The sequence below is a fragment of the Myxocyprinus asiaticus genome, chromosome 9 (assembly GCF_019703515.2).
Source record: "Myxocyprinus asiaticus isolate MX2 ecotype Aquarium Trade chromosome 9, UBuf_Myxa_2, whole genome shotgun sequence".
Taxonomy (NCBI): Eukaryota; Metazoa; Chordata; class Actinopteri; order Cypriniformes; family Catostomidae; genus Myxocyprinus; species Myxocyprinus asiaticus.
The window spans coordinates 14,765,689-14,791,623 of record NC_059352.1 but is presented as its reverse complement, the minus strand read 5'-3'; the positions used below and the strand labels follow the sequence as shown (position 1 = coordinate 14,791,623).

The following is a 25,935-nucleotide window of genomic DNA, read 5'->3' as shown; positions in this document are numbered from 1 at the left end:
GTTTTACTTTTACTTACACTTTTATCCAGCATGTCACTCTCTCACACTTTACAACCCACAGATGGATATGCAAAATGAATTACTATTACATGCATGAATTTATTCAAACAATAGAACAGTACTAATATATAAACAGTACTTCACAGTACTAAACAGTACATCTATAGTACTAAGACTACCATTACAGAGCACTGAGTGGACATTGTTTAGGAGAGACTGTACTGCTTTAATGTTTATAATAATGTTATAAAGCTTCATAAACAAATTAAACTTGTATAGCTAGTGCAGATATATTGACAGATATATATATATATATATATATATATATATACACACACATATATATATATATATATATATATATATATATATATATATATATATACATACACACACATATATATATATATATATATATATATATATATATATATATATATATTCTGTAAGGTTTGGAACCATTTGTGACTTGTTTTACAGTGTTTATCTGGGCTATCTGAATAATATAGTAATACATTGATTGTGTCTTTGAATTTGGTTGTCTATAGGTGAAAACTGAGATCACTGTGGACCCTAAACATCAGACACTACAGGGTCTTGCCTTCCCTTTAAATGCTGAAGCTAAACGCGCTTTACAGCAGCTCGCAGAGAGACGCATCAACTACATCCAACTAGTACGGCACAGACATGCACATTTAGGGTGAATTCAAGTAAATTGGTGCACTTGACATTGAGATAAATGGCAAAAGTGGCACAATTTAACTGAATTCACCCTGTAATTTAGTTCTTAACAGACACAAAAGCATTTTTTCATACCACTTTTTATGTGCTGTATATAGAAGTTGGACACAGAGAAGGAAACGATCGAACTTGTTCACACCAGCCCGACAGACATCCGTGATCTACCCTGTCAGATCCCACTGGACACACCGAGATACCACTTCTTCCTCTACAAACATTCACATGAGGGAGACTACCTGGAGTCTGTGGGTTAGTCTGATTTGTATAATCCAACATTCCATCTACATATTTCTATAACACATATCTATTGACATACCTTCCTCTATTACTCTCCATAGTGTTTATATACTCAATGCCAGGATACAACTGCAGTATCAAAGAAAGGATGCTGTATTCTAGCTGTAAGAGTAGACTTCTGGAGGAAGTAGAGAGGGACTTCCACCTGGAAGTGGCTAAAAAGGTAAACCCAGTTTCCATCTTTCTTTTTACATGTCTATTTTTCAAATTTACCCTATTAATACATGTTCCTGGACTTGTTGTGCAAGATACATCAGTGCATGTTATTGCAGAGAAAAAAGGTTTGTCTTCATAATCCTTCATCAAAATGCAATAATTTGTTCCGTCTCTGAAACAGCTTCTCTTTTCGTCTAACGTTGCCTAGACTGCACAGTCTATCGATTAATGTTAACCAATTACCAAATAGCTATTAAGGCATTATACTTAAGTCTTGACAATATTTTTCACAGTAATTTAATGCCGGTTGACACTAATTTTATAAAGCTTATGCCAATAATAGCGAACAACAATAAATTTGAATAAGAAACTTTACCATTGGGATACATTGAAATGCTCTTGAGGATTTCAGGAAGAAAATAGTCCTCTACAATTTACAGCAAACTTAGTTCTGGCTCCATTTTAATATGGAATGCCTACTTTTCACGATCCAATCAATTCCTGATGGATAAAATCAAGTCCCTCCCTACATATTACTTTTCAGAAAGACATCTCAATATATAAGTAAAGTGGGTTTTGAATGTCTTTCATGTTGACTGTAATGAATAGGAGACATTTACAGGACAGTTATACACTGATGAGCCAAAATATTATGACCACCTGCCTAATATGCTGTTGGTCCTCCGTGTGCCGCCAAAACAATGGCCACAAACAGAGGCATGGACGCTACAATACCCCTGAAGGTGTCCTGTGGGATCTGGCACCAAGACATTAGCAGCAGATCCTTCAAGTCCTGTAAGTTATGAGGTGGAACCACTGTAGATTGGACTTGTTGGTCCAGCACATCCCACAGATGCTAATTCGGATTGAGATCTGGGGAATTTGGAGCCCAGGGCAACACCTTGAACTCTTCATTATGTTCCTCAAACCATTCCAACAATGTGTGCAGTGTGGCAGGGCACATTATCCTGCTGAAAGAGGCCACTGCCATCAGGGAATACCATTGCCATGAAGGGGTGTACCTGGTCTGCAACGATGTTTAGGTAGGTGGCACATGTCAAATTAACATCCACATGACCAGGGTTTCCCACAGGGTTTGTCGTCTTCCCACAGTGCATCCTGGTGCCATCACTCTTCCAGGTAAACGGCGCACACATACACATGATGTAAAAGAAAACGTGCCTCATCAGACCTTCTACCACTGCTCCAAGGTCCAGTTACAATGCTCGTGTGCCCCTTGTAGGTGCTTTCGATGGTGGACAGGAGTTATCATGGGCACTCTGACCGGCCTGCAGCTACGCAGCCCCATACGCAGAAGGGTGCGTTGCACTGTGTGTTGTGACACATTCCTCCCATAATCATCATTAAAATTTTCTGTGACTTGTGCTACAGTAGACCTTCTGTTGGTTCGGACCAGATGGGATAGCCTTTGTTGCACTCGCGCATCGATGAGCCTTAGGCGCTCAACACCCTTTCACCGGTTTGTCCCTCCTTGATCACTGTCGGTAGGTACTCACCACTGCTGACTGGGAGCACCCAACAAGCCTTGCCGTTTCGGAGATGCTCTGACCCAGTCATCTGGCCATAACAATTTGGCCCTTGTCAAAGTCATTCAGGTCTTTACTCCTGCCCATTTCTCCTGCATTCAACACGTTGACTACTAGAACTGATTGTTCGCTTACCATCTAATCTACCCAGACCTTGACATGCAGCCTTGTTAGGAGACGATCAACGTTATACGCTTCACTTGTGAGTGGTCATAATGTTTTGGCTCATCAGTGTATACTTATATATACAATATATACTGTATATATATACACTATATACTGTATATACAGTATGAATATATAACTGTACATTCTAGAACTATAAAGGGAAGACCGACACATGGGGAAGTTGTCACAAGGGATATATCTTAGCAATGATAAGTTTTGGAGTCAAAACATTTTTGGAGTTTTCCAACACAAGAAAGACACTTTTATTCAATGAAAACAAGTTCGCATCAATGTGCAACGGTTCAGTTCACACTCAAATAACTCAGGGTTTTAATATAAATAATAGTAATGTCAGTGGCCAACACATGCGTAGCTTGTAAACTGGGCTCTCTCTCACTACTGCTGCTGTCTCCTCTCCTTAAAAACCCCCGTCACTACTCACTGAAACACAAGACAGGTGTTAAGCACTCCAGCATGGCGCTCGGCCACGCATCCGCCTCCACATACCTCCACCGCCCGACTCAGGATGGGGAGCCGTCCGGCCTGCCACCGACACCCCCCTTGCTTCGAGAGAGGAAATCAGCCACAGCCATCTGTGCCCCTGGTCTGTGGACCACCTCGAATTTAAAGGGCTGAAGTACCAGATACCAACAAGTGATCCGCGCATTGGTTTCCTTCATGCGGTGGAGCCATTGGAGCGGGGCATTAGCCAAACAGAGGGTGAAGGCCCTCCCACTTGATGACCAGACACACCTTTTCTATCGTGCTGTACCTAGTCTCTTTTACCAAGAGCTTTCGGATAATGTACAGCACGGGGCGCTCCTCCCCCTCCACTACCTGGGACAACACATCCCCCAACCCCCTGTCAGATGCGTCCGTCTGTATAACAAAAGGGAGGGTGGTCCGCCACATAGTGCAGCCTTTACTTGTAAGAAAGCCTTTTGGCATGGCTCCGTCCACTGGACCAGGTCTGGCTCTCCCTTTTTAGTGAGATCAGTCAGTGGGTTGGTGGTGTCCAAATAATTAGGCACAAACCTCCGATAATAGCCAGCCAACCCCAGGAACTGTCTCACCCCCTTTTGGACTTGGGCCTTGGACAAGCTGCAATCGCTGCTGTCTTATAAATTTGGGGGTGCACTTGTCTGTGACCCAAGTGGAAGCCCAGATAACATACTTCCACCTGCCCAGTCTCACACTTCTTTGGATTTGCCGTGAGTCCCACTCACCTCAGCGACCTCAGGACAGCCAGTCGTTGCTATAGATGATGATATCATCCAGATAGGCAGCTGCATACGCAGCATGTGGGCAGAGAAGTTTGTCCATGAGACGCTGAAACGTTGCTGGGGTCCCAAACAAACCGAACGGACATGGGAGTCAAGGGAATCTGCCAATATACCTTTGTTCAATCCAGTGTTGAATAAAAACGAGCCGCACCCAACCGATCGAGCAGTTTGTCAATGCAAGGCATTGGGTACGCATCAAATTTAGACACCGCATTTACTTTTCTATAATCCACATAGAACCGAACCGACCCGTCACTCTTAGGAACTAAGACTACCGAGCTGGCCCAGTCATTGTGGGATTCTTCTATTACCCCCATATCGAGCATAGCCCTCAACTTTTCTTGCACTACCTTTTTTGTGTTCGGGTAAACGGTAGGGACGGCTGCGTACCACTACCCCTGGGGTCATTTTGATATGGTGCTGTATGAGATTCGTATGCCCAGGAAGACGCGAGAATACATCTGAGAATTCTCCTTGCAACCTGGAAACCTCCGCGATTTGGGATGGTGAGAGATGGTCTCCACAAGCGACTGGGGTGACTCGATCAGTGATTTTTAAGTTCACCTCGGGACCGAGCTCCTCCCTCTCCAGAACCACAATTGCCAAAGTCAAGAGGACCACCTCTCTCCATAGTTTTCGGAGGTTGAAGTTGTAAATCTGACAAGCTCCACCTCTATTCGTACGCTTAACCTCATAATCGATCTCCCCAACATGTCGTGTGACCTCAAAGGGGCCTTGCCACTTTTAATAAAGTTATTTAGATCTCGATGTGGGGAGTAATACAAGGACTTTGTGTAAATTCCCATAGCCGAATACCCTTATTATACAGCCAGCTTTGATGTGCTTGAGCCTACAGCAAATTCTCCTCTGTTAACTGCACCAATGTGTTGAGTTTTGCTCTAAGGTCAAGAACGTATTGAATTTCATTTTTGCTTTTTGAAGGTCCCTCCTCCCAATTTTTTGTAGGACATCGAGCACGCCGCACGGTCGACGCCTGTACAATAACTCAAATGAGGAGAACCCCGTGGAGGCTTGTGGGACTTCTCGTACTGCAAATAATAGGGGCTTGAGTCACTTGTCCCAGTTTCTAGTGTCTTCGTGCACAAATTTAGGTATCATATTCTTTAGTGTCAGATTAAATTGTTCGACCAAGCTGTCCGTTTGAGGGTGGTACACGCTGGTCCGAATCGATTTAATCCCTAATAATGCATAGTTCTCATAGTGTACATGATATAAATGTTGTGCCCTGATCAGTGAGGATTTCTTTCAGAATCTCCACTCAGGGGATCATTCTGATGAGTGCCTCCGCAACACTACATGCTGAGATGTTGCGTAGAGGCACTGCTTACGGATATCACGTTGTGTAGTCCACCAGAACCAACACAAACCGTTGCCCATGCGCCGTCTGCTCTAATGGCTCGACGAGTTCCATATCAATTCTTTCAAAAGGGACCTCGATAAACAGAAGGGGGCGCAATGGCGCTCTTGGCATTGCTTGCGGATTCACCAGCTGACATTCACGGCATGCTGCACACCACCTGCGAACATCCCCGTGAATGCCTAACCAATAAAATCGGGCCATTAGATGGTTCAGTGTCTTTTCTTGCCCTAAGTGACCCACCATCGGATTATGATGAGCCGTCTGGAAAAGCATTTCCCGACGGCTCTTCGGAATTAACAATTGTGTTGTATCTTCCTTTGTCTGAGCGTCCTGCGTCACTCGATACAACCAATTGTTAATCATTGAAAAATACAGATATGCGAGTGCAACATCTGGCTGGAGGCACTGACCATCAATCACTTTCACTTGATCAAAGGCACACCTAAGGGTCTCATCTCACATCTGCTCCAAAGGGAAATCCCCAGCAGGGAATCCTCTAAGGGCTGGAGAAGCCAAGACTTCCCCCTCCCTTACATCCTCCTGACATGGAGCTGACATAGACGGCCTTGGCTCCGCCTCCCCAGCCAGCGAGTCACACACCACTGCACTTTATTGCAGGACCCCTCCGCATATATTTATACCCAAAATCAGCAGATGGGTGAGACAAGGACTAACTGCCACCTCAATTCTATGTTTTTGCCACTGAAATTGAATAGAAATGGGCACACCTCACCTTCACCCTTGCCTTGAACCAGGCATTGGTTAATTGAGGTCTGATTACAACCAGAATCCACCAAGGCCTGGTAGGTACCCCTTTGAATGCTCACAGGAATCCAATACGTCCCTGCTCGGTTGGGGGAGGTATGCGATGCGTCGGGAATCTGGACCGACATCCCCACGTCCATCACCGTGCATTGACCCTGGAAGTGGCCTGACTCCCAGCAGCGGCAGCACACCAGCCCAGACTTACCCCCTACACCTGCAGCCCCAGATTCTCCAACCCGGCGGGAAAGGGGAACAGACACAGAGGGGGTGATAGAAACGCCTGGAGCCCCCCGGATCCACGGAGCGGGTTTCGGGGGAATGAACCCCCGCCTCCGGGGAGCAGGGACAGGATGACATAGAGGGGGGGAGGAGACAGAGGGAGAGAGAGAGAGAGAGAGAGAAGGCTTGGTCGTCTCATCTCCCCCCACTTCACTCTCCACAGCACGGCGCTCGGCCACGCCTCCGCCTCCACATTCCAATTGTGCAAATGTGTGTTGTCTCTAGCAGAGGCTTTATATGTTGGTTTCAATCAACTACGTCAAAACTTAAATTAGAATATTTTTTTTCATCATATTTGTATAAATGGTCTTAGGTAAAAAAGCAAAGATAATCAAACCACACTGGCATAAATTCAGGCAAGGGTCAATTATATTAAGAAGGCAATTTTTTTTTTTTTTTTTTTTAACGAAAGGTTTAAATGTGTTCTTAGGAAAAATATATTTTTCATAAAAGTCAGGTCAGGTCAAATTTTTATCTGCAGATTGTCACGCGTTTGATATTTAATTTATACAATTTATCAGTAACAGTATTTGTTGGCCAAAACACTTTCCATTTTTGTTTCTTGATGAATCATTTTGTGCTTCATAATTGTTTTACTTTTTTCAATCTTGCTGAAGATTTATGTAAAAATAGAACTACTCTTTTTTTTTTTTTTTTTACTAGCCCTGGTCTCCCCTATTCTATGCAATACAATCAGTGTCAGTACACTTCAGCTCAGCAAAAGCCAACCAAAATTCTCAAACAATGTGTGTTTGTATGTGCTTTTTCATTTAGTTGGAGATTGATAGTGGAGAAGAGCTGACAGAGGAGTATCTGTATTATGAGGTCCACCCTAAACAGCATGCCCACAAGCAAGCCTTCGCCAAACCTCGTGGCCCTGCTGGCAAAAGGGGAAACAAACGTCTCATCAAGGGAGGTGGAGAGAATGGTGGGATCAGCTAGAAAAGAGAGAGTCAGAGAGGAAGAGAGAAATGAACTTCAGTTGTACCCTAAATGTTCCACATTTCCCTTTTTCCGCTGGGTAACTAGCTCATTCTGCAGAGAGATGCAAGGAGACACTGGAAGATTGTTTCGTTTTTGATTTTTGATTTTTTGTTTAGTTTTTACTTTCTTCAGCTTGTATTTACTCTCTGTCGTTAGATATTTGTTTGTTTGTTTGTTTGGTGTGCAAACATGCATATATTTGAGAAAAAGTGAAAACTCAGGAATTTATTTTGTCTCTGTAAATTTTCTGAGCATATTTTTGCTACATAATCTCATACATGAATACGTGCACACACATTTATAACCATTTCTTCTGATTTTCTGCACTCAAAATAATTTTGATAAGATTTACCACTATATTACAACTGTTTATTGTGAAAACTAGTATATAGTTCATTATATTTTAAAACATGTTTGTGATTTTTATCTTAATAATTTAGAGTAAAGTAAAGCAAAAGAATAGGCACGTTAAGTCTGAGAGGCTTTTTTTAAAAACTGAAGCAGTCAGAAGTCCAAAAACATAAAGCTATTTCACAGCAAAAGGCACACACATTCATACACGTACACACCAGAGCCAAATCTGACACGTAGACAGAATGTGATATTACTTGACTATGTGAGAGCTAATCAGTTGGTTAAGTAACAGATGCTCAGATATGCTGAACTGTGCAGATGGGTATTTAGACATGTGAATTAGACTAATTTTAGGATAAACACATCCATTTTTGTATAAGGTTCTGTTAGTAATCAGACAATTCGAAATAAAGTTTTTTTTCTTTATATCAACATTTCACAAGCATTAAGAAGACGAGTGTCTGACTGAAAATATTCAATCGTTATATGTGTTCTTTGTTTCATTTTACTACATTTGACATGGATAATTTATATTTAATTTATTTTATTTTCATTATAATACTATTAAGACATATGGAGAGCATTTCAGTGTTGCTGATTAGGTTAAACGGTCATACACAATACAATAAAGTGTAAATGTGTAGTTAAACATATGTCTAATTGGTCTTTTTTAAAATCAAGATTTTAGTTTAAAGGTGCTGTAAGCAATTTTAGCTGTTCTATCAAAAACTGAAATTAGATACCAAATGAGCTTTTATTGTGACCGACATCCCCGCCCTCTTATGGTGATTCCGCCCACATTTGGAGGTCTCCGGCCTGCTGCTCTATCTACTTTGCTATATTTGACTTCCCAGCAAAAGGAAATGTCCCAAGAGGAGATAAGAGTAGGTATGGTCCATACTGTTATTTAGACAGTAATACACCTGATACCCTGTAGATGGCAGTACAAAGAAGCGTTTTGAATTAACTTAATAAAAATACAAAAAGCATTCAGGCATGGCTAAAAATTAAACGCTGCACAAAAATGTCACAATTGATCTATGGGTATAATCAATATTAGAATGTATATTAACAGTCAAAGGTGCATAAACCTACATTAGAGGTATTCTTACTTTACAAACGCTGCTAGTATCTTAACATGTAGTGTTTTAATCCTTCAGAGACCCAGCAATTTATTTGTGTCTACTATTTTCACTATTTTATCTACTATATTTTGTGTAATATAATATAATATAATATAATATAATATAATATAATATAATATAATATAATATAATATAATATATGTATTAAAAACATACAACTTTCTGAGGTCTCAGGAGTTTTTATTTATTTTTATTTTATTTTATACATTTTCAACTGTAAACAAATGGTTAAACTGTTTCGCAGATAGGCGGAGGCGGGGCTTCAACAAAGTGGAGGGAGCTGATTGGCTTAACTCCGTGCAGGCGCTCGGTTTTCCTGGAAAGTTCTTGGAACGCCAGAAGTGCGGTTTCACTAGAAACGCCGTTTTAACCCACAAACATTAATCACAAACATTAGGAAGCAATTACTGATTATCGCCACAATAAAACTCCCACATGAGTCACTCAAGGATAATTTTGGTGCTCGTTCATTACCCACGAGACTGCTGTATGCTTGTATGAGAAAGAAGAGGGGATCGATTCTCTCGGTTTCACAGAGCTGTACTGTCGATGGCGTCACAGGCGTTAAACATGGGGGGGATTCTCAGAAATCCGTTTCTGGGAAGTCAGACGAGATGAACAAGCCAAACCCTGCAGTGTTTCGCTTCTTGTTCAGTTTTCGAGAACCATGTCTGCTCCGCGTTATTGACTCGTGTATTTTGTTAAAAAAAATTATTCAAGCCGCGCGCACCTCTATGACAGACGCAGATAGACTCACAACGTTAGTTTACAACATTTCTATGATTGAGAAATATCACTGAGCTATTTGTCATCGCTTGAGGACGGTGAAATTATTTTTGAAGCTTGAGTAAAACCTCAGCAACAAAGAAACTTATAGGAATCCGTCAGCCATCAAATCTGATATCTTCACAATGATTCTGTGTGTTCAAGGGTAAGTTTTATTCCTAATAAGAATATATAAAATGACCGCACTTAAAAAATAAACATAGTTAATAGTTAATAAACGGAATACCAGACATTCTTGTTGATGTTGCTCAGCATCCTGTAAAAGGCGTATGCGGGCTCCAATTAAATTAAAGCCTAATCATTACCAAACAAGAGCAAACAACATAAACAGTGTTACATGTTTTCTATATGGCCTATATTCTACATATAGTCAGAAACATAACAGCCCGTTATGCTCCGCAATAATTCACTTTAAAGGATCATGAAATTATCATTGTTATTATCATAAAAATGTTGTTGCGTTAGTAAAGGCCAGCAGGGTCGGAAAAAATGGCCAGTGTTTGGGGCAAAAATGCTACTAAAAGTGGCAAAATGCCTCAGATAATCTATTGCATGCAGCAAAAAAATCTGGTTAATGTTAATTTCTGCATAATCTCTTTCTAGTCTATCTTTCTGTCACTCACACTTAATGAATCATTATGCCTCTGTTAAACGCAATGTTTTTATTCAAAATTATATAAAGTGGACCGAAAATAAACATTGCATTTTAAAGAATGAAACTCAATGAAATACCTGAAACAGCAACTTTCTTCAAATCTGATTCATTTGAAGAGTTAAACAATTTTCTTGTGTGTCGTCCTATTATGAGATATCTGTTAAGGGGATTTTGGGCTTTTAATTCTGGTTTATTTTCCTTCATTTCAATTCTTATTTTCTTTTCTTCTTTTTTTTCAGCCCAAGAGCTCATTTGCCCGATACCTCAGATCCGATGGTCCGCTTTCCGGTGGTGACCTTCTCTCATCCTCGATGTATCCACGCTACCGTTACGTTATGGGAACCTAGTAAAGATTTGAGAGCCATCACCAACAATTTCTCCTATTTGGATGCCACAGGTAATAAAGTAATTAAAATGATGTTAGCCATCACAAATTTTAATTTCTTGCAACTTCCGAGTACATTCATAAACTTAAATCATGAATGTTCTCATGGCATTTTACCCGCATTTTCATCCCTTTCTATCCCATGTACAATCTCCAGTAATAACCTTCTGTTAAAGGAATAGTTCACCCAAAAATTTAGATTTTCTCATCATCATAGGCATACTCACCCCCTCATGTAATCGCAGATGTGTATGACTTTCTGTATTCTGCAGAACCTAAACGAAGATAAAAAAAAAATAAAAATAAAAAAAAACTCAGCTCTGTAGGTCCATACAATGCAAGTGAATGTTGACCAAAACCTTGAAGCTCCAAAAAGCACATAAAGGCAGCATAAAAGACTCCAGTGGTTTAATCCATGTCTTCTGAAGCAATCTAAACAGTTTGGGGTGAGAACAGACCAACAGACCCATCTTGACACAGTCTCTAGGCACAGTTATGATTTCAAGCTCAATTATACTTCCTAGCTTGTTGCACGCACAGAGAGCTAGATGGAGCTAGGAAGTGTAATCGTGATCACTGAGACTACTGATGTTAGGAAATTTAGTGAAAAAAGGACTTGCAATTTGGTCAGTTCTCACCCAAAACCCATTTGGATAACTTCTGAAGACATGGATTAAACCACTGGAGTCATATGGATTACTTTTATGCTGCATTTTATATGCTTTTTGGAGCCTCAAAGTTTTGGTCTCCATTCACTTGTATTGTATGGACCTTCAGAGCTGAGATATTCTTCTAAAAATCTTTGTGTTTTACAGTAGAAAGTAATACGCATCTGGGGGCATGAGGGTGAGTAAATGATGAGAAATGTAAATTTTTGGGTGAACTATTCCTTTTATGTATTGTGTAAATGACAGAAAATAAGTGCAACCATTTCAATAACCCCTTCCTCCTTTTTTTCCAGGATGGTACTGGGGTGCCATCTCTGCCAGCGAGGCCCACTCTGTCCTACAGGGGGCATCGGAGGGTACCTTTCTGGTACGGGACAGTAGCCATCCTCTCTATATGTTGACACTGTCTGTTAAAACCTGCCGCGGGCCCACGAACGTTCGTATTGAGTATAGTCTTGGACGTTTCCGTCTAGACTCCAGTTCCCCAACCAAATCTCGCCTGCAGTCCTTCCCTGACGTACCCAGTCTTGTTCAACACTATGTGGGCTCCAGGACCGAGAAGCAGTGGGAAAAGAATGATGAGTCCAATCCTGTAGCTTCATCAACACCCAAGGAGTGTGCGGTGTTGCTAAAACTCAAAAGACCGATCCACTGTCCTCAGGCCTTTCCTTCTTTGCAACATCTTACACGCTTGGTCATCAACAGACATGCTACCTGCACTGAGAGCCTGCCTCTACCAAGACCGTTACTCCAGTATCTACAGGATTACCCATTCCAGCTCTGATATTGCCATGGAAATGCACACCATGGCCAATCACATGAGATGGATGTTGTTGTTCTTATTAAGGAGGCAAACAGGGCCTGTAGGTTTAAACAAGAATGTTTGGCCCCAAAGAGACAGAGGTTTGGATCAAAAGCAGTGTTATCCACTTGAAGAGCTGACTATTTCAATGATCAGCAAGTCTATCTCGATAGATGGGTACTTTGTTTATAACCAAGGGTGATTGAACCAAGCCATATCCAAATATTGACTCATGAAGAGGCAAGTCATGAATCAACTTTGATGTCATGCTGCTAAAGATGTGAGTGGTTAGACCACAGGCTTGGGGTTTATGATAAATTTAATGTTTGTGAAAATTTGGTGAGGGTCAAATGACCCCTTTAGTAACTGTTCTAAATGAGAACACGCAGCTTGTCTGAAACTGAGAGCTCTCGTTAACCGCCAGCGCTTGGTCTTCAGCTCTCTTAAGGCAAGCTTCACTGCACTGCCTTGAAAGTGAAATGTTTTTGACTATTTTAATCATTAAGATTTACATATTTTTTTCTATTCCCACAATGTGGAGTTTGTATGTATTTATGGATAAAATCCTTACATTTTATAATAAAACTGACAATCATGTTACATGAAGTTCTGATGTTTTATCCTGGATTTTTTTTTTTTTATTATTAAATTGTCATTTTGCCATGTTTGAGAATTATTCCCAAAATTATTTATGCAAAGTGTGTAAAAGTACATGCCATGAAAAAAAAAAAAAGTTTATAAAGGAGAGGCAATCATTCAGGGATCAGCTAGAGAGAGGGAGAGCTTTTAATGTGACCCAGAACTGTGGACCTTTTCACAGAAGATAAAGAATGCTTGAGCACTACAGAGAATCAAACAATCCGACTCGTTCCTCTTAAGCACAAGCCTTCCAGTAAGTGTATTGAAAAAGGTCATTCAGGGCTCTAATTTCAGAATAATAGGATTATTAGATGAACAAATGTGCTTGAATTTGCTTTTCACTTCAGTTAATTATCTGAGCACAATGATGAATGTTTAAATGATGAGCACAACCATGTAGAAAATTATTAGACCATGCACCTCATACATATTTCTGGGAATTTGCTTTCTATTGTGTAGCGATTGATTAAAAAGTAATATATATATATATATATATAAAAATCTAACAATATTCAGAGAATTATGAATATAATTAAAAAAATATAACCAATAATGTAATATTTTTATTACATATTGTAATACTTTGCATGTCATCTAACAAATATGCAGGACTTTAAATATTTGAGAAGCCTATTATTTTGGTGTATTGGAGATTTATTTAAAACTCTGAGATGGACAGGCATAACAGGATATGAATGATAATTATGATAAATATATATATATATATATATATATATATATATATATATATGAACATAACAGCATTGTTTACTCATCCCATTTACCGATAGTGTATAATTTTTTCAGCAAACTGTGATTAGTATTTCCCAGAAACTGAGGCAGCTTTTTTCTGAAACTCTATCTCAGTGCCACGCAAGCTTATGTAAATATGCTGGTGACCTAAATATGTAAATAACCGTTATAGCAATAATACATCTGAGAACATTATCAGTAAGTGTACTCAGTAAGAATTATTTTATGAACATATCACTTCAAAAGGTTCTCATTTATCAAGAAGGTTCTAGTTTAAGCTGTAAGCACTGGCACATTGGTATATATACATTTAGCACCATAAACAACACAGGTATTAAAATAGTTGATTTATAATGGCATTGCAGAAGTCTATAAGAATGTTAAATAAATAAAACATAGCTTTTAACACACACACATTAACAAAACAAAAATGAGTGAGAATGTATACAATTTTATTTCACCTATTCTGTGAACAGAATAGACAGATACAGTGTGCTTTTATACATTATGGTAATGGAGCATGTAGTGTTGTCTGTCTGCCTTTGTGGGCTAGCTAAGTGAGCGAGCTAGCGGCAATGGGCCAGCTGTTTCGCAGAATGAGCGCATTGCTTCCAGGGAGAGGCTAGTGCAGGGCTGGGAGGGGGAGTTCTTAGAAAAGGCCTCAATAATTACCTTCAGCCTATTGCACCCTGACACTTGCACACTGAGCACTCACAATCGATGCAATCTCACCACAACAAACCACAGCCGCGCAAACATGCTCGCTTACCAATAAAAAGCAAGCCATTGTCGAAGCTATAACAACAGTAGGTTGTACAAATAGAGCCAAACAGATTTCTGAGAGTAGTTTTCTCAGTAGGATAGCCAGGTTTTTAACTCTTAGAAAAACAATGCATGCTGGGAGCAGGCGGGACAGCAAGGGGACTGGCAGTGTGCCATATGCAGCTTGGCAAAAGGCCATTTTAACTGGCAATTCCTAATGGTAGAGTCTCTACCTATAAATCTCACATCACCTTTCTTGTAGCTGTGTGTATACCCTCCGGTCTTTCCAAATGTGTTTTTCTCTGTACTTCGCTTCAGACATTCCTTCCCTTCTTCTGTAAAATGCAGAATCGGGGCCTGCAAAACAAAACGAGAGTGTCTTACCAGTGTACTGTAAATAAAAAAAGCTGCTGACTTGACACTCATAGATAACTGGGTGACTGTGTTGCCTACCAAGTCCTACTCAAGTCCTCTGTTTTTGGTGTGAAATGGAAAATTATATCAAAGTCTAGTGTGATTATCTAGAATGACTTAGACAAAGACTATTGCACACTTAAATGGGTGGTTTGTAGGGTGTAGTTTGTAGTTCCTGTTTTAAAGATCATCATAATCCTCACATTCCCTCAGAGGTACTGACCTGTTCACAAGATGCAAAAGAAAAAGTGTGCACAAGAGTGGAAATGTTGTCATAATTTACAAACCCTAATGCTGTTCCAAACTTGAATGACTTTCTTTCTTCCGTGGATCACCAAAGGATTGTTTAGCAGAATGTCCAAGCTGCTCTCCTCCATGCAATGAAAGTGGATTGGGAACAGCAATGTTCCAAAACAGGCAAAAAAAAGTATTTAAAAAATCTGCACTCAGAACTCAGAAATTTCAACAGAATTGCAACATCTGTTACTCGTTCTACGCATTCCCCACCCCTTGCATGTTTGTTGGTTAAACATTTTGGCTTTTCACGATTTCAATATTCAACAATTTCATGATGCTCTCAGCTACCAATAAGAGTGTAGTACTGTAAGCTCCATTTAACACATTTTACATGTTGAAATTTCTTCTGCAGGATTCTTCAAATTTTACTTCAAAATCAGCACATAAAATGTGAAAAAAGTCTGCAGAATCCTTCTGGGCCTGGCCATTGGATAGCTTTTTGCGAGAAACAAACTGAAATGTAAGTCATTATTCACAAAAAAAAATTTCTTGACAGCCATGGTCACCATTCACTTTCTCTGCATGGAAAAGAGCAGTATGGACATTCTTCTAAATATCTCTTTTGTGTTCCACAGAAGAAAGTAATATTTACAGAATTGGAACTATTCCTTTAATATAATTAGTTACAATAAAGATTTGAAATTAACAGCTGCCAACATGCCAAATGCGGGAATTTCATGCGCAGTAGCGGGTACTTTTGCTCATCTACTCGGCACTGTTGTGGGCGACCTGTAAGATGTCTCAGAGTTACATATAACAAGAAATGCCGGTACACAAAGATGCACGTTTGAAGAAACACCCTTGATTTTATTTTGAAGAACAGACGAAAGAAAAGCTGTCGATGCGCATATCTGATTCGCTGTGTGTTCAGATGTTCAGTGGTGCTCTGCCACCTATGAGCGCAGCACGAACGCTTCTCATGGAACACGTGCATGTATTGTGTTCTCACTCATTCTTGCCTGTTTCAGATGTCTTGCAAGAATACTGTCATCTATGAGAACACTGCAAATGATCTCAGATCATCTCAGGAGGTGCTCTGATTTAAGTTCGCTTTATTTCCACAGAGCAGTTTGCGTTTTACATGCATTGTGAACGCAACTCCGCAGGTTCACTTTATTTTGGCATGGCTTAATTCAAAATTACAATTGTTGATTGTAAGTTCATGTTAGTTCATAATGCATTTACTAATGTTAACAAAAACAACTTTTGATTCGAGAAATGTATTAATATATGTTAAAATTAACATTAACTAAGATTAATAAAAGCTGTAAAATTATTGTGCATTGTTAGTTCATGTTAACTAATGTTGTTAACTAATGTTAACAAATAGAACCTTATTGTAAAGTGTTACCATTTTTAATGCTTTACTCATGTGCCACAATGATGTAATGCATTTTAATGATCTATATTATTATTTTGTATAATATACATTATTATTATAATGATTTAAATATAACTATTTATAAGTATTTAATCATTATTTATTGAGTTATTGTTATCTGAGGTGCTTTCTAAGCAAATATTTATATATGCGATCAACTGCGATTAATTCAGTTAATTATTCGGCATGCCATGTAATTCATTTGATTAAAATGTTTAATCGATTGACAGCCCTAGTTATTGTGTGTTATATTACAAAATAACATTATATTAAAATAAATTGTACATATGTTGTATAGATGTAGTACTAATGTAATGTATTTTTCTGTTTGTTTATTTTTATTTTTTTATAATTTTTTTTTGGACGGTGGTGATCGTGTAATCTGACGCAAAGCAAAAATCAGAGAAATGGGAAAATAAATTAATAATATCATAATCATTATATATATATACACTATATTGCCAAAAGTATTCGCTCATCTGCCTTTAGACGCATATGAACTTAAGTGACATCCCATTCTTAATCCATAGGGTTTAATATGACGTCGGCCCACCCTTTGCAGCTATAACAGCTTCAACTCTTCTGGGAAGGCTTTCCACAAGGTTTAGGAGTGTGTTTATGGGAATTTTTGACCATTCTTCCAGAAGCGCATTTGTGAGGTCAGACACTGATGTTGGACGAGAAGGCCTGGCTCGCAGTCTACGCTCTAATTCATCCCAAAGGTGCTCTATCGGGTTGAGGTCAGGACTCTGTGCAGGCCAGTCAAGTTCTTCCACACCAAACTCACTCATCCATGTCTTTATGGACCTTGCTTTGTGCACTGGTGCGCAGTCATGTTGGAACAGGAAGGGGCCATCCCCAAACTGTTCCCACAAAGTTGGGAGCATGGAATTGTCCAAAATCTCTTGGTATGCTGAAGCATTCAGAGTTCCTTTCACTGGAACTAAGGGGCCAAGCCCAGCTCCTGAAAAACAACCCCACACCATAATCCCCCCTCCACCAAACTTCACAGCTGGCACAATGCAGTCAGACAAGTACCGTTCTCCTGGCAACCGCCAAACCCAGACTCGTCCATCAGATTGCCAGATGGACAAGCGCGATTCGTCACTCCAGAGAACGCGTCTCCACTGCTCTAGAGTCCAGTGGCGGCGTGCTTTACACCACTGCATCCGACGCTTTGCATTGCACTTGGTGATGTATGGCTTGGATGCAGCTGCTCGGCCATGGAAACCCATTCCATGAAGCTCTCTACGCACTGTTCTTGAGCTAATCTGAAGGCCACATGAACTTTGGAGGTCTGTAGCGATTGACTCTGCAGAAAGTTGGCGACCTCTGTGCACTATGCGCCTCAGCATCCGCTGACCCCGCTCTGTCATTTTACGTGGCCTACCACTTCGTGGTTGAGTTGCTGTCATTCCCAATCGCTTCCACTTTGTTATAATACCACTGACAGTTGACTGTGGAATATTTAGTAGCGAGGAAATTTCACGACTGGACTTGTTGCACAGGTGGCATCCTATCACAGTACCACGCTGGAATTCACTGAGCTCCTGAGAGCGGCCCATTCTTTCACGAATGTTTGTAGAAGCAGTCTGCATTCCTAGGTGCTTCATTTTATACACCTGTGGCCATGGAAGTGATTGGAACACCTGAATTCAATTATTTGGATGGGTGAGCGAATACATTTGGCAATATAGTGTATATATATATATATATATACAGTATACACACACTCACTGAGCACTTTATGAACACCTGAACACCTGTACACTTACTTATTCATGCTATTATCTAATCAGCCAATCGTGTGACAGCAGTGCAATGCAGAAAATCACGCAGATACGGGTCACGAGCTTCAGTTAACATTAACATCAACCATCAGAATGGGGAAAGAATGTCAGACCGTGGCATGATTGTTGGTGCCAGATGGGCTGGTTTGAGTATTTCTGTAACTGCTGATCTCCTGGGATTTTCACACACAACAGTCTCTAGAGTTTACTCAGAATGGTGCCAAAAACAAAAAAACATCTAGTAAGTGGCAGTTCTGTGGATGGAAACGCCTTGTTGATGAGAGAGGTCAACAGAGAATTGACTGGTTCAAGCTTACAGAAATGCTACGGTAACTCAGATAATCACTCTATACAATTGTAGTGAGCAGAATAGCATCTCAGAATGCAAAATACATCGAACCTTGAAAAGAATGGGCTACAACAGCAGAAGACCATGTCGGGCACTTTATTAGGACCATAGTGTTCCTAATAAAGTGCTCAGTGAGTGATATATGTCTGAAAAATCAAAGTGGTTGGTAAAACTGGGCATCCACCAGCCACCGTGGCTGTTGGGCAAAAAAGTTAATTTCATACCCTGATTACAATAGCTATAACAAAAATAATCCATAAAAACAGGCACTTCCATGAACTGAATTACCTTAGTACAAATGTGTTAGTATTACACTTACTCATACTATTACACTGTAAAATGGACATTACTCAACCTACATAGCAGTAATTAATTTTGATTTCATAAATGTTTTATTTTTTATTTTTTAGACAGACTTATAGCAGACTATCAAAACAAAAAAAGTGCACACTGTGTTAACAGAAGACTCTGACATGTTAGTGACGTCACAGCGGGTTTCCAGGTAATGAAGCCCCAGCATCCTCTCCTCTATCAGCTTCTGAATGATTGGAGGATGGCATGGGGCAACCTCAAGGTAAACACGCCTGGGCAGGCAAAGTCATTTAATTGTGGAGGTGAGGAAAAGTTTAGTTGGACAGGATGTTTTACCATGTAAACAACCTCGAAAGCCATAAGTCAAGAAGAATAGGATGATCTAAGACTGAAAAATTTAAAGCTAATGCTAGGATAGCCCCGTTCAATATAGCTGCTTGGTATCTATAAAAAAGGCCATTCGGCGAAAGCAACAATCTTAAATGGAAACATAAGACACCTACGATTAAATCCGAAACCTTATATAAACCATCTGAGTTACATGATGTACACTTTGACGAAATGGAACAAAAAGGATATGCGTGCTGCACCCTGCCCTGCCTCTTCCAAGTTTATAACTCATCAGTTCTGTGAAATACTTACTGAATTTGCCATTTTACCGGCATGGAACGTTATCACCTTACACAAGGCAAGTTATGCAACTGTCATCACCAAAGGCTAATTAGGCTGTTCGTATTGTGTATGCTTGTGCATACGTGTGTGTGTTTCTTTGGAGGTATGAGTGCGGGTGGTTGGGGTGGGGGGGGGAGTTGGAAATTAGGAGAAATATCTGGTCTGGTCCCTGGAATACTGTTATCTGCTCAGCTACACAGAACTGTGTAGCACTCAATTCCCTGAAGCATTTAAGATATGCTGGGAAAGCTTCTTAGCCAGATACAATACTATTTATACTGCATTTGAATAAAAGGCAAAACACAAGAGAATATTCAACAAGAAACTGACATAATGCCAAACTACATATTATGGCTCTTGACAATCACACACTTCTTACTTACCCTTGCTCTGTTTAGAGCTTAGAGGCTAAAGCCAGAATTGGGCGAATCACAGACAGGCCGTCTGAACCCCCATCCAATGCATCTTGGTCCTCAAACCTTCCAGGGAAGAGGTGGGGACAGTTAAAAGGTTACATGATAGGCTAAATTCACAAGTACACATGTCGTAATTTGGCCTTACCTGAGTATTTCCGTTTGCAAAGACTTCATCTGTTGGCTGACTAGGTGGGAGGTGGGGGGTGTTGCTGACTAGAAAGTGAACGGGACCACATTCACAGAGGATCGAATCTGCATCTAGGATTAGGAAAGACATTGGGTTTCTTTGCAGACTGATATTATATGAAGAATAAATGCCTTAATGAGCCCATTAAAAATAACCAGGGAGGAAAACAAATGCATAAAATACATGTGTTGAATGGTAAAAGCTTTTGATATTTTTTCCCCATGACGCATTAAAAGTCTGAAATATATTCAGTTGTTGGGCTTGAATCAAATAGTATCATATATTTGTATAATATATACAAATAATAACACAATACATGGTATATACTTACCGTATGTAATACAATGAATGCAGTAGGCTAATGTTATTTCAAACACTATATTTCTGTTAATGATCCATAACTCCTGAAACAAACCTCCATTTGTGTCTGCTAGCTCCAAAAACAACACTTAACAAGATTTTTGACTAACATTTCTGTAGAACTACCTTCATTTATGCAGTCAGTGAAGTGCAGCAGTTAACGAGAAAACAAGTTAATCTCAGAGCCTACTAGCAGTAATATGGGTAGCCTCAGTATTAAAAACCTGACATTTAACATTGAGGAGGGCTGAATTCAGTGCCATCTAGTGGAAAGAGAAGCACAAATTGTAACAGGAAAATCCCAATAAATCCCTGGAATTAGTGAATCATTTCCATGTCACTACCTAAGAGGACCTTCTTGGATGTGGACTGATCTGAACCAGTCTCTCAAAGTCTCGATTATCCATTAATATACTAGTCCTATCTAATGCAAAACCAGAAAAAGACAGTCTGTACAGTATGTTATGACTAGGCCCATAGTGAATACCAAAAAATTACATCAATTCAAAGAAGCAAGGCTTTGAGTCTAAAATCCATGATCAAGTAGATTTTATGGAAGACTTCAGTTTGTTTTTTTATAAGTCTTTGAAATATTACCTATTTTCTTTATTTATTTATTTATTTATTTTACTTAATGTGCAGATTCATTTTGTTCTTTATTTATTTTTAATTGACACCTGACAACTACATTAGATAGTTTAATACCTTTTTGATGCATACTTTTTTTATTTTTATTTTAATTTTAATTTTATGTGCAGATTGTTGGGCGAAATCTGAAGAATATTGTGGCATGAATTTATTAAGACTTTTAATAGCATCAAATAAGTCAAAATATTTGTATAAATAAACATGCATGAGGTGGGGGATTGAAAATGATTCTATTCAGCAGAAATCCGTTGAGCTTTTTGTGGAATTCTGTGGTTGCAAATTATACGTGCAGGGCTAGTTATGACTCATGCACTGGTCACTTCCGCCAGTCACAACAAAACAACAAAAACAAAGAGAGAGGAAATGACAGGACCTGGGAAATGCAATAATCAAAGATCCCAGCTTCTGCACTAAATATCCAAGTGCTTTTTAAAGCTTTATCATTCATCGCCGACACAGCATCCAGTAAATTAGCTATAAATGAAAATAAAATTGGCAGTAATAAGTACTAATAGTAATAATAGTTCTTCCAGTAAAGGAACCAAAAAAACAAAACAAAAAACAACAGACATTAAAATTCCCTAAACAGAGTGAAACCAGTTTACCATCTAAACCTGAACTGACTTAAAGCCTTCATGGTTTTTACATTTATATATATATATATATATATATATATATATATATATATATATATATATATATATATATGTGTGTGTGTGTGTGTGTGTGTGTGTGTGTGTGTGTCAATTTCTTTCTTCTGGGTCTTTCTTTTGCTCTAACTTCTGTACTACTTCAGCTATGATTAAAACTTGGCAGTGTAATACTGCGGGCATTGTTGGCTATGTATTTCAAATTGCTTATGTTCCTGATTTTGAAAGTCACTTTGGATAAAAACGTCGCTTAAGTAGCAGTAATACAAAATGAAGTACATTTTAAATCTGAGAGAAAAAAATAATGATATCTTGAATGACAAATTTTTACACTTTGACAGTTTTTGTCAAATAGACATAATTGATCAGAATCCAAGCATTGATATTGTTATAAACTATTTAACCCTCTTGACAAATTGTAACTGACATATTTTGAAGGACAGATGCGTAGGAATGATTTGAAAAGTGGGGGAACATATTAAAGGATTAGTTCACACAAAAATTGTATTTCTCTCATCATTTACTTTCTTCTGCAGAACACAAGGTCCATAAAATGCAAGTGAATGGTGACCAGACCTTTCAAGCTTCAAAAATGACATAAAGGCAGCATAAAAGTAAACCATATAACTCCAGTGGTTAAACCTTCAGAAGATCAATATTTAAGTCCTTTTTTACTATAATTCTACACTTTCACTTTCAGAATGTCAAAGTGGAGATTTATAGTAAAAAAGGATTTAAATATTGATCTGTTTCTCACACAAAATAATTGCATCGCTTAAGATGACAGATTAAGCCACTGGAGTCATATGGATTACTTTTATGCTGCCTTTATGTCATTTTTGGAGTTTCAAATCTCTGGTCATCTTTCACTTGCATTTTATGGACCTACAGAGCTGAAATATTCTTCTAAAAATCTTTGTTTGTGTTCTATAGAAGAAAGTAAGTCATACTCATCTGGGATGGCATTAGGGTGAGTAAATGGTGAGATAATTTTAGTTTTTGGGTGAACTATCCCTTTATAGTCAACAAGAAATCAAATTGACCCTATAATTTCTAAAAAAAACACATTCCTGGTTTTACTGTGAATGATTCATAAGTGCAAGTTATTCCAATGAAATAAACAAAGAAAAAATCCAAATGTAACAACTTGCTCTGTGTCTGAAACAACTTTCCTTTTTGGTTGACGTCCCCAACGCCTTCAGGTCTCACTCCATCCTGATACTGAACCCTCCCTTTTACGCGATCCAATCAATTCTTTATTAATAAAACTAAGTCCCGCAATACATTTTTATGCCGTTATCCTGTTTTATTCAGAAATATGTCACATTATGGAAGTAAAATGAAAGGGCTGTGAATGCAATTTCATGCTGAGTTCAAGCATAGTCTTTAAAAAACAGGTTATCTCCCAAAAAGTGTATATGTGCTGTGTGGGGTGTAGAAACTTAGTTATAACAACTGCTGTATTCCAGTTTGCATTGAAATATCCTTATGGCATACTTAAATGTTTATATTATGGAAAATTTTTATCATCTGAAAATAGACAGGTTCAACAGAAATCACATGTTTCTTATGCTCTGACCCAATTTTACCACCATAACAGTCCCTAACCCACACAAACAAATCTAAGAATAATTAACTGTTATGATTAGTCCGCTTGAGTGGGGATTTTCCATGCAATTTCCATCAGTCTTACCGTTAATCACATCTAAATGTCGGACATGTACTCTGTCCTGTAGACCCAGTCTGGAACATACAAAAGAGAATACTGACATATATTGAATTCAAATCAACCATTAAATAATAAACAACAAATTACCCCAATGTAGAAAGAAGCTTTAAACAGTCAATGACAGTGGCTCTCAACTAATAGGTCATGACCCAAAAATTGGTCGCAGGTACGTTCTGATAGGGTAGCCGGCAGCACCGAAAATATAATGCTAAGTGCAAATAATAAAATGCAACTAACATATAATCATGCATTAGTAAAATAAATAGGAGTATCATCAACTTTTAGAAGGGAGGATACAACATATATCTTTTGTTGCTGATGTCGAAGACATCAAATCAAAATGTACAGAATTTTGTCACTTGGTAGATGCCAACATGGGCATGTTGTGTGACGTGCCCTTACCCTTAAAAACTTTGAACACAACTACGCAAGGTAAAAGAAAATATGGCCCTGAGGGCATTAAATAGGGGTTATGGGTTTGGTCCAATGTAAAATCTGGGTCCTGAAGCAAAGCCAGTTAGTCTACACTGAACAGAGGCACTGACAATCACCTGCTTCCATTTTCCCTTGTTAGACATACTGCTGTCTGGCTCTGGTCCAAAGCAAATACCCTGAGCTTAAAGACACATAGGAACAGATGTTACACATGACATGCTACATTACTAAGAACAGTAAGATAAATAATTAGGAGAAATGCACGGAGGGCGCTAACCTGTGGAATGCTGTGTAGTAAACTGAGATAGATGGCCCCAGATCCACATCCCACCACTAGACATCATAAATCAATTCTGTAAATTTCCCCCACATCTCAACTGGAGGTCTTCTAGAACCAGACTAGCCAGCTCCTGCAAAGCACACACAAACGCATACCGCATATACAGTATTCACTACAATCAGTGTGTCCAAACGGAAATATATGTTTTTAAACAAACAGTGTTTATGCAAAAAGTGCCATCCATTTGAAGTCCATTCTCCATTTGTTGCAAAATTCTGACAAGTGCTAAGTAGGTCACTTTTTGAGTGTGTGGATTCGAGTGCATTTGTCACCTCTGTCTCAGGACGGGGTATGAACACTGGAGGCCTCATTTTCAGGGAGAGGTCTCTGAAGTCCCAATCCTCAATCACATACTGTACTGGCATATATAAAAAAAAAAAATACGCACACACATGTTCACAGGCTTGATGTAGGTCAGGACAACAGGCATTTTATCTTCTCAATGGCTTTTACTAAGACACTTCATACAAAGTCATGATTCAGAGCCTGATACAGTGAATCAGTTATGGAGGAAAGGCACAAAAGTTCCAAAGACTTGCCTATGCTGGTGAATTTTTAATGTTTCCAGTACTTAAAAATGTATATGGATATCTAGGTAGTTGATAAATAACATGGACTTAAAATTAAAATTGATATGAATGTATAAGTGAAAGTGTATATATTTTAGTGCTGCCTAACTGTTGACCATTTCTTTTAAAATGTCACCAAAGTTCACTTAAATAGTCCTATGGTGTTATAAGCTATATAAGTACAAATATTCCATATATTCACATATCTCTTATTTATATGAGGTCATAAGATCATGTGTATAATAATTATCCAAGAATTAATTAATTACAATTGTATTTAAATTAGGCTATAGGTTAAGATTAGGATTCTGGAATAGCATGTCAGCTACTCATCTCTCACTCTTTTGTATAGAAATCTCACAATATATGTCAGAGAAATGAATGCCACATAAATATTATTATATTTATATTGCTATTACATTATATTATAGTGAAAAACACATGGAAAACAAGGCTCCAGACAAAAAAAAAAAAAAAAAAAAATGACTTAGGAGCCATTGTCTCCTAAACTGAAATATTAAGGAGCCATATGGCTGTTTTTAGTCGCCAAATCACAGAAATGCTCAATTTAGATTGCTGTTCAGAAAAAAGATAGAAAGCCGAAGAAAAGGAAGACAGCTGATAACCCATTAATCGGAGGTTAAATAAACAGTATATATTGAGTATAGTTATATATTATACAGTATAGCTGAGAACGTTTGTATTCCCCTTTGTTTCATAAATGTTCACACCCCTTTCATAATTTATATAAGAGATAAAAAAATTATTTAGTACTGCTCTTCAGAATCTACATTACAGATATTTACATAAAGTATAGTATGCATATAGTAGTTTGT

At 38.7% G+C, this 25,935-nt stretch overlaps 2 protein-coding genes and 1 long non-coding RNA gene across 4 annotated transcripts in view; 2 read left to right on the top strand and 1 right to left on the bottom strand.

The window, feature by feature from the left end:
- Positions 1 to 8,563, top strand: part of LOC127446562 (WD repeat-containing protein 82) — a 56,218-nt gene extending 47,655 nt beyond the window's left edge. For both annotated transcript variants that reach the window (XM_051707578.1, XM_051707576.1), the window contains 4 exons: positions 549 to 674; positions 840 to 990; positions 1,080 to 1,201; positions 7,392 to 8,563. In XM_051707578.1, coding sequence (XP_051563538.1) covers positions 549 to 674; positions 840 to 990; positions 1,080 to 1,201; positions 7,392 to 7,559 — 567 coding nt within the window. In that variant the 3' untranslated portion in view covers positions 7,560 to 8,563. The remainder of the gene's footprint in view (positions 1 to 548; positions 675 to 839; positions 991 to 1,079; positions 1,202 to 7,391) is intronic.
- A 909-nt stretch (positions 8,564 to 9,472) lies between these two features.
- Positions 9,473 to 13,031, top strand: LOC127446565 (cytokine-inducible SH2-containing protein-like). The gene is made up of 3 exons (XM_051707585.1): positions 9,473 to 10,031; positions 10,781 to 10,938; positions 11,888 to 13,031. Exons 1-3 carry the CDS (start codon positions 10,012 to 10,014, stop codon positions 12,376 to 12,378), a joined length of 669 nt encoding a protein of 222 aa, XP_051563545.1. The 5' UTR covers positions 9,473 to 10,011; the 3' UTR covers positions 12,379 to 13,031.
- Positions 13,032 to 14,229: 1,198 nt separating this feature from the next.
- Positions 14,230 to 24,339, bottom strand: LOC127446568 (uncharacterized). Its single transcript, XR_007898226.1, has 5 exons — positions 24,307 to 24,339; positions 23,720 to 23,769; positions 20,327 to 20,439; positions 20,149 to 20,244; positions 14,230 to 14,907 (listed from the first exon to the last, which is right to left on the bottom strand). It is a non-coding gene; the product is annotated as an uncharacterized LOC127446568 (long non-coding RNA).
- Between the last annotated feature and the right edge of the window lie 1,596 nt (positions 24,340 to 25,935).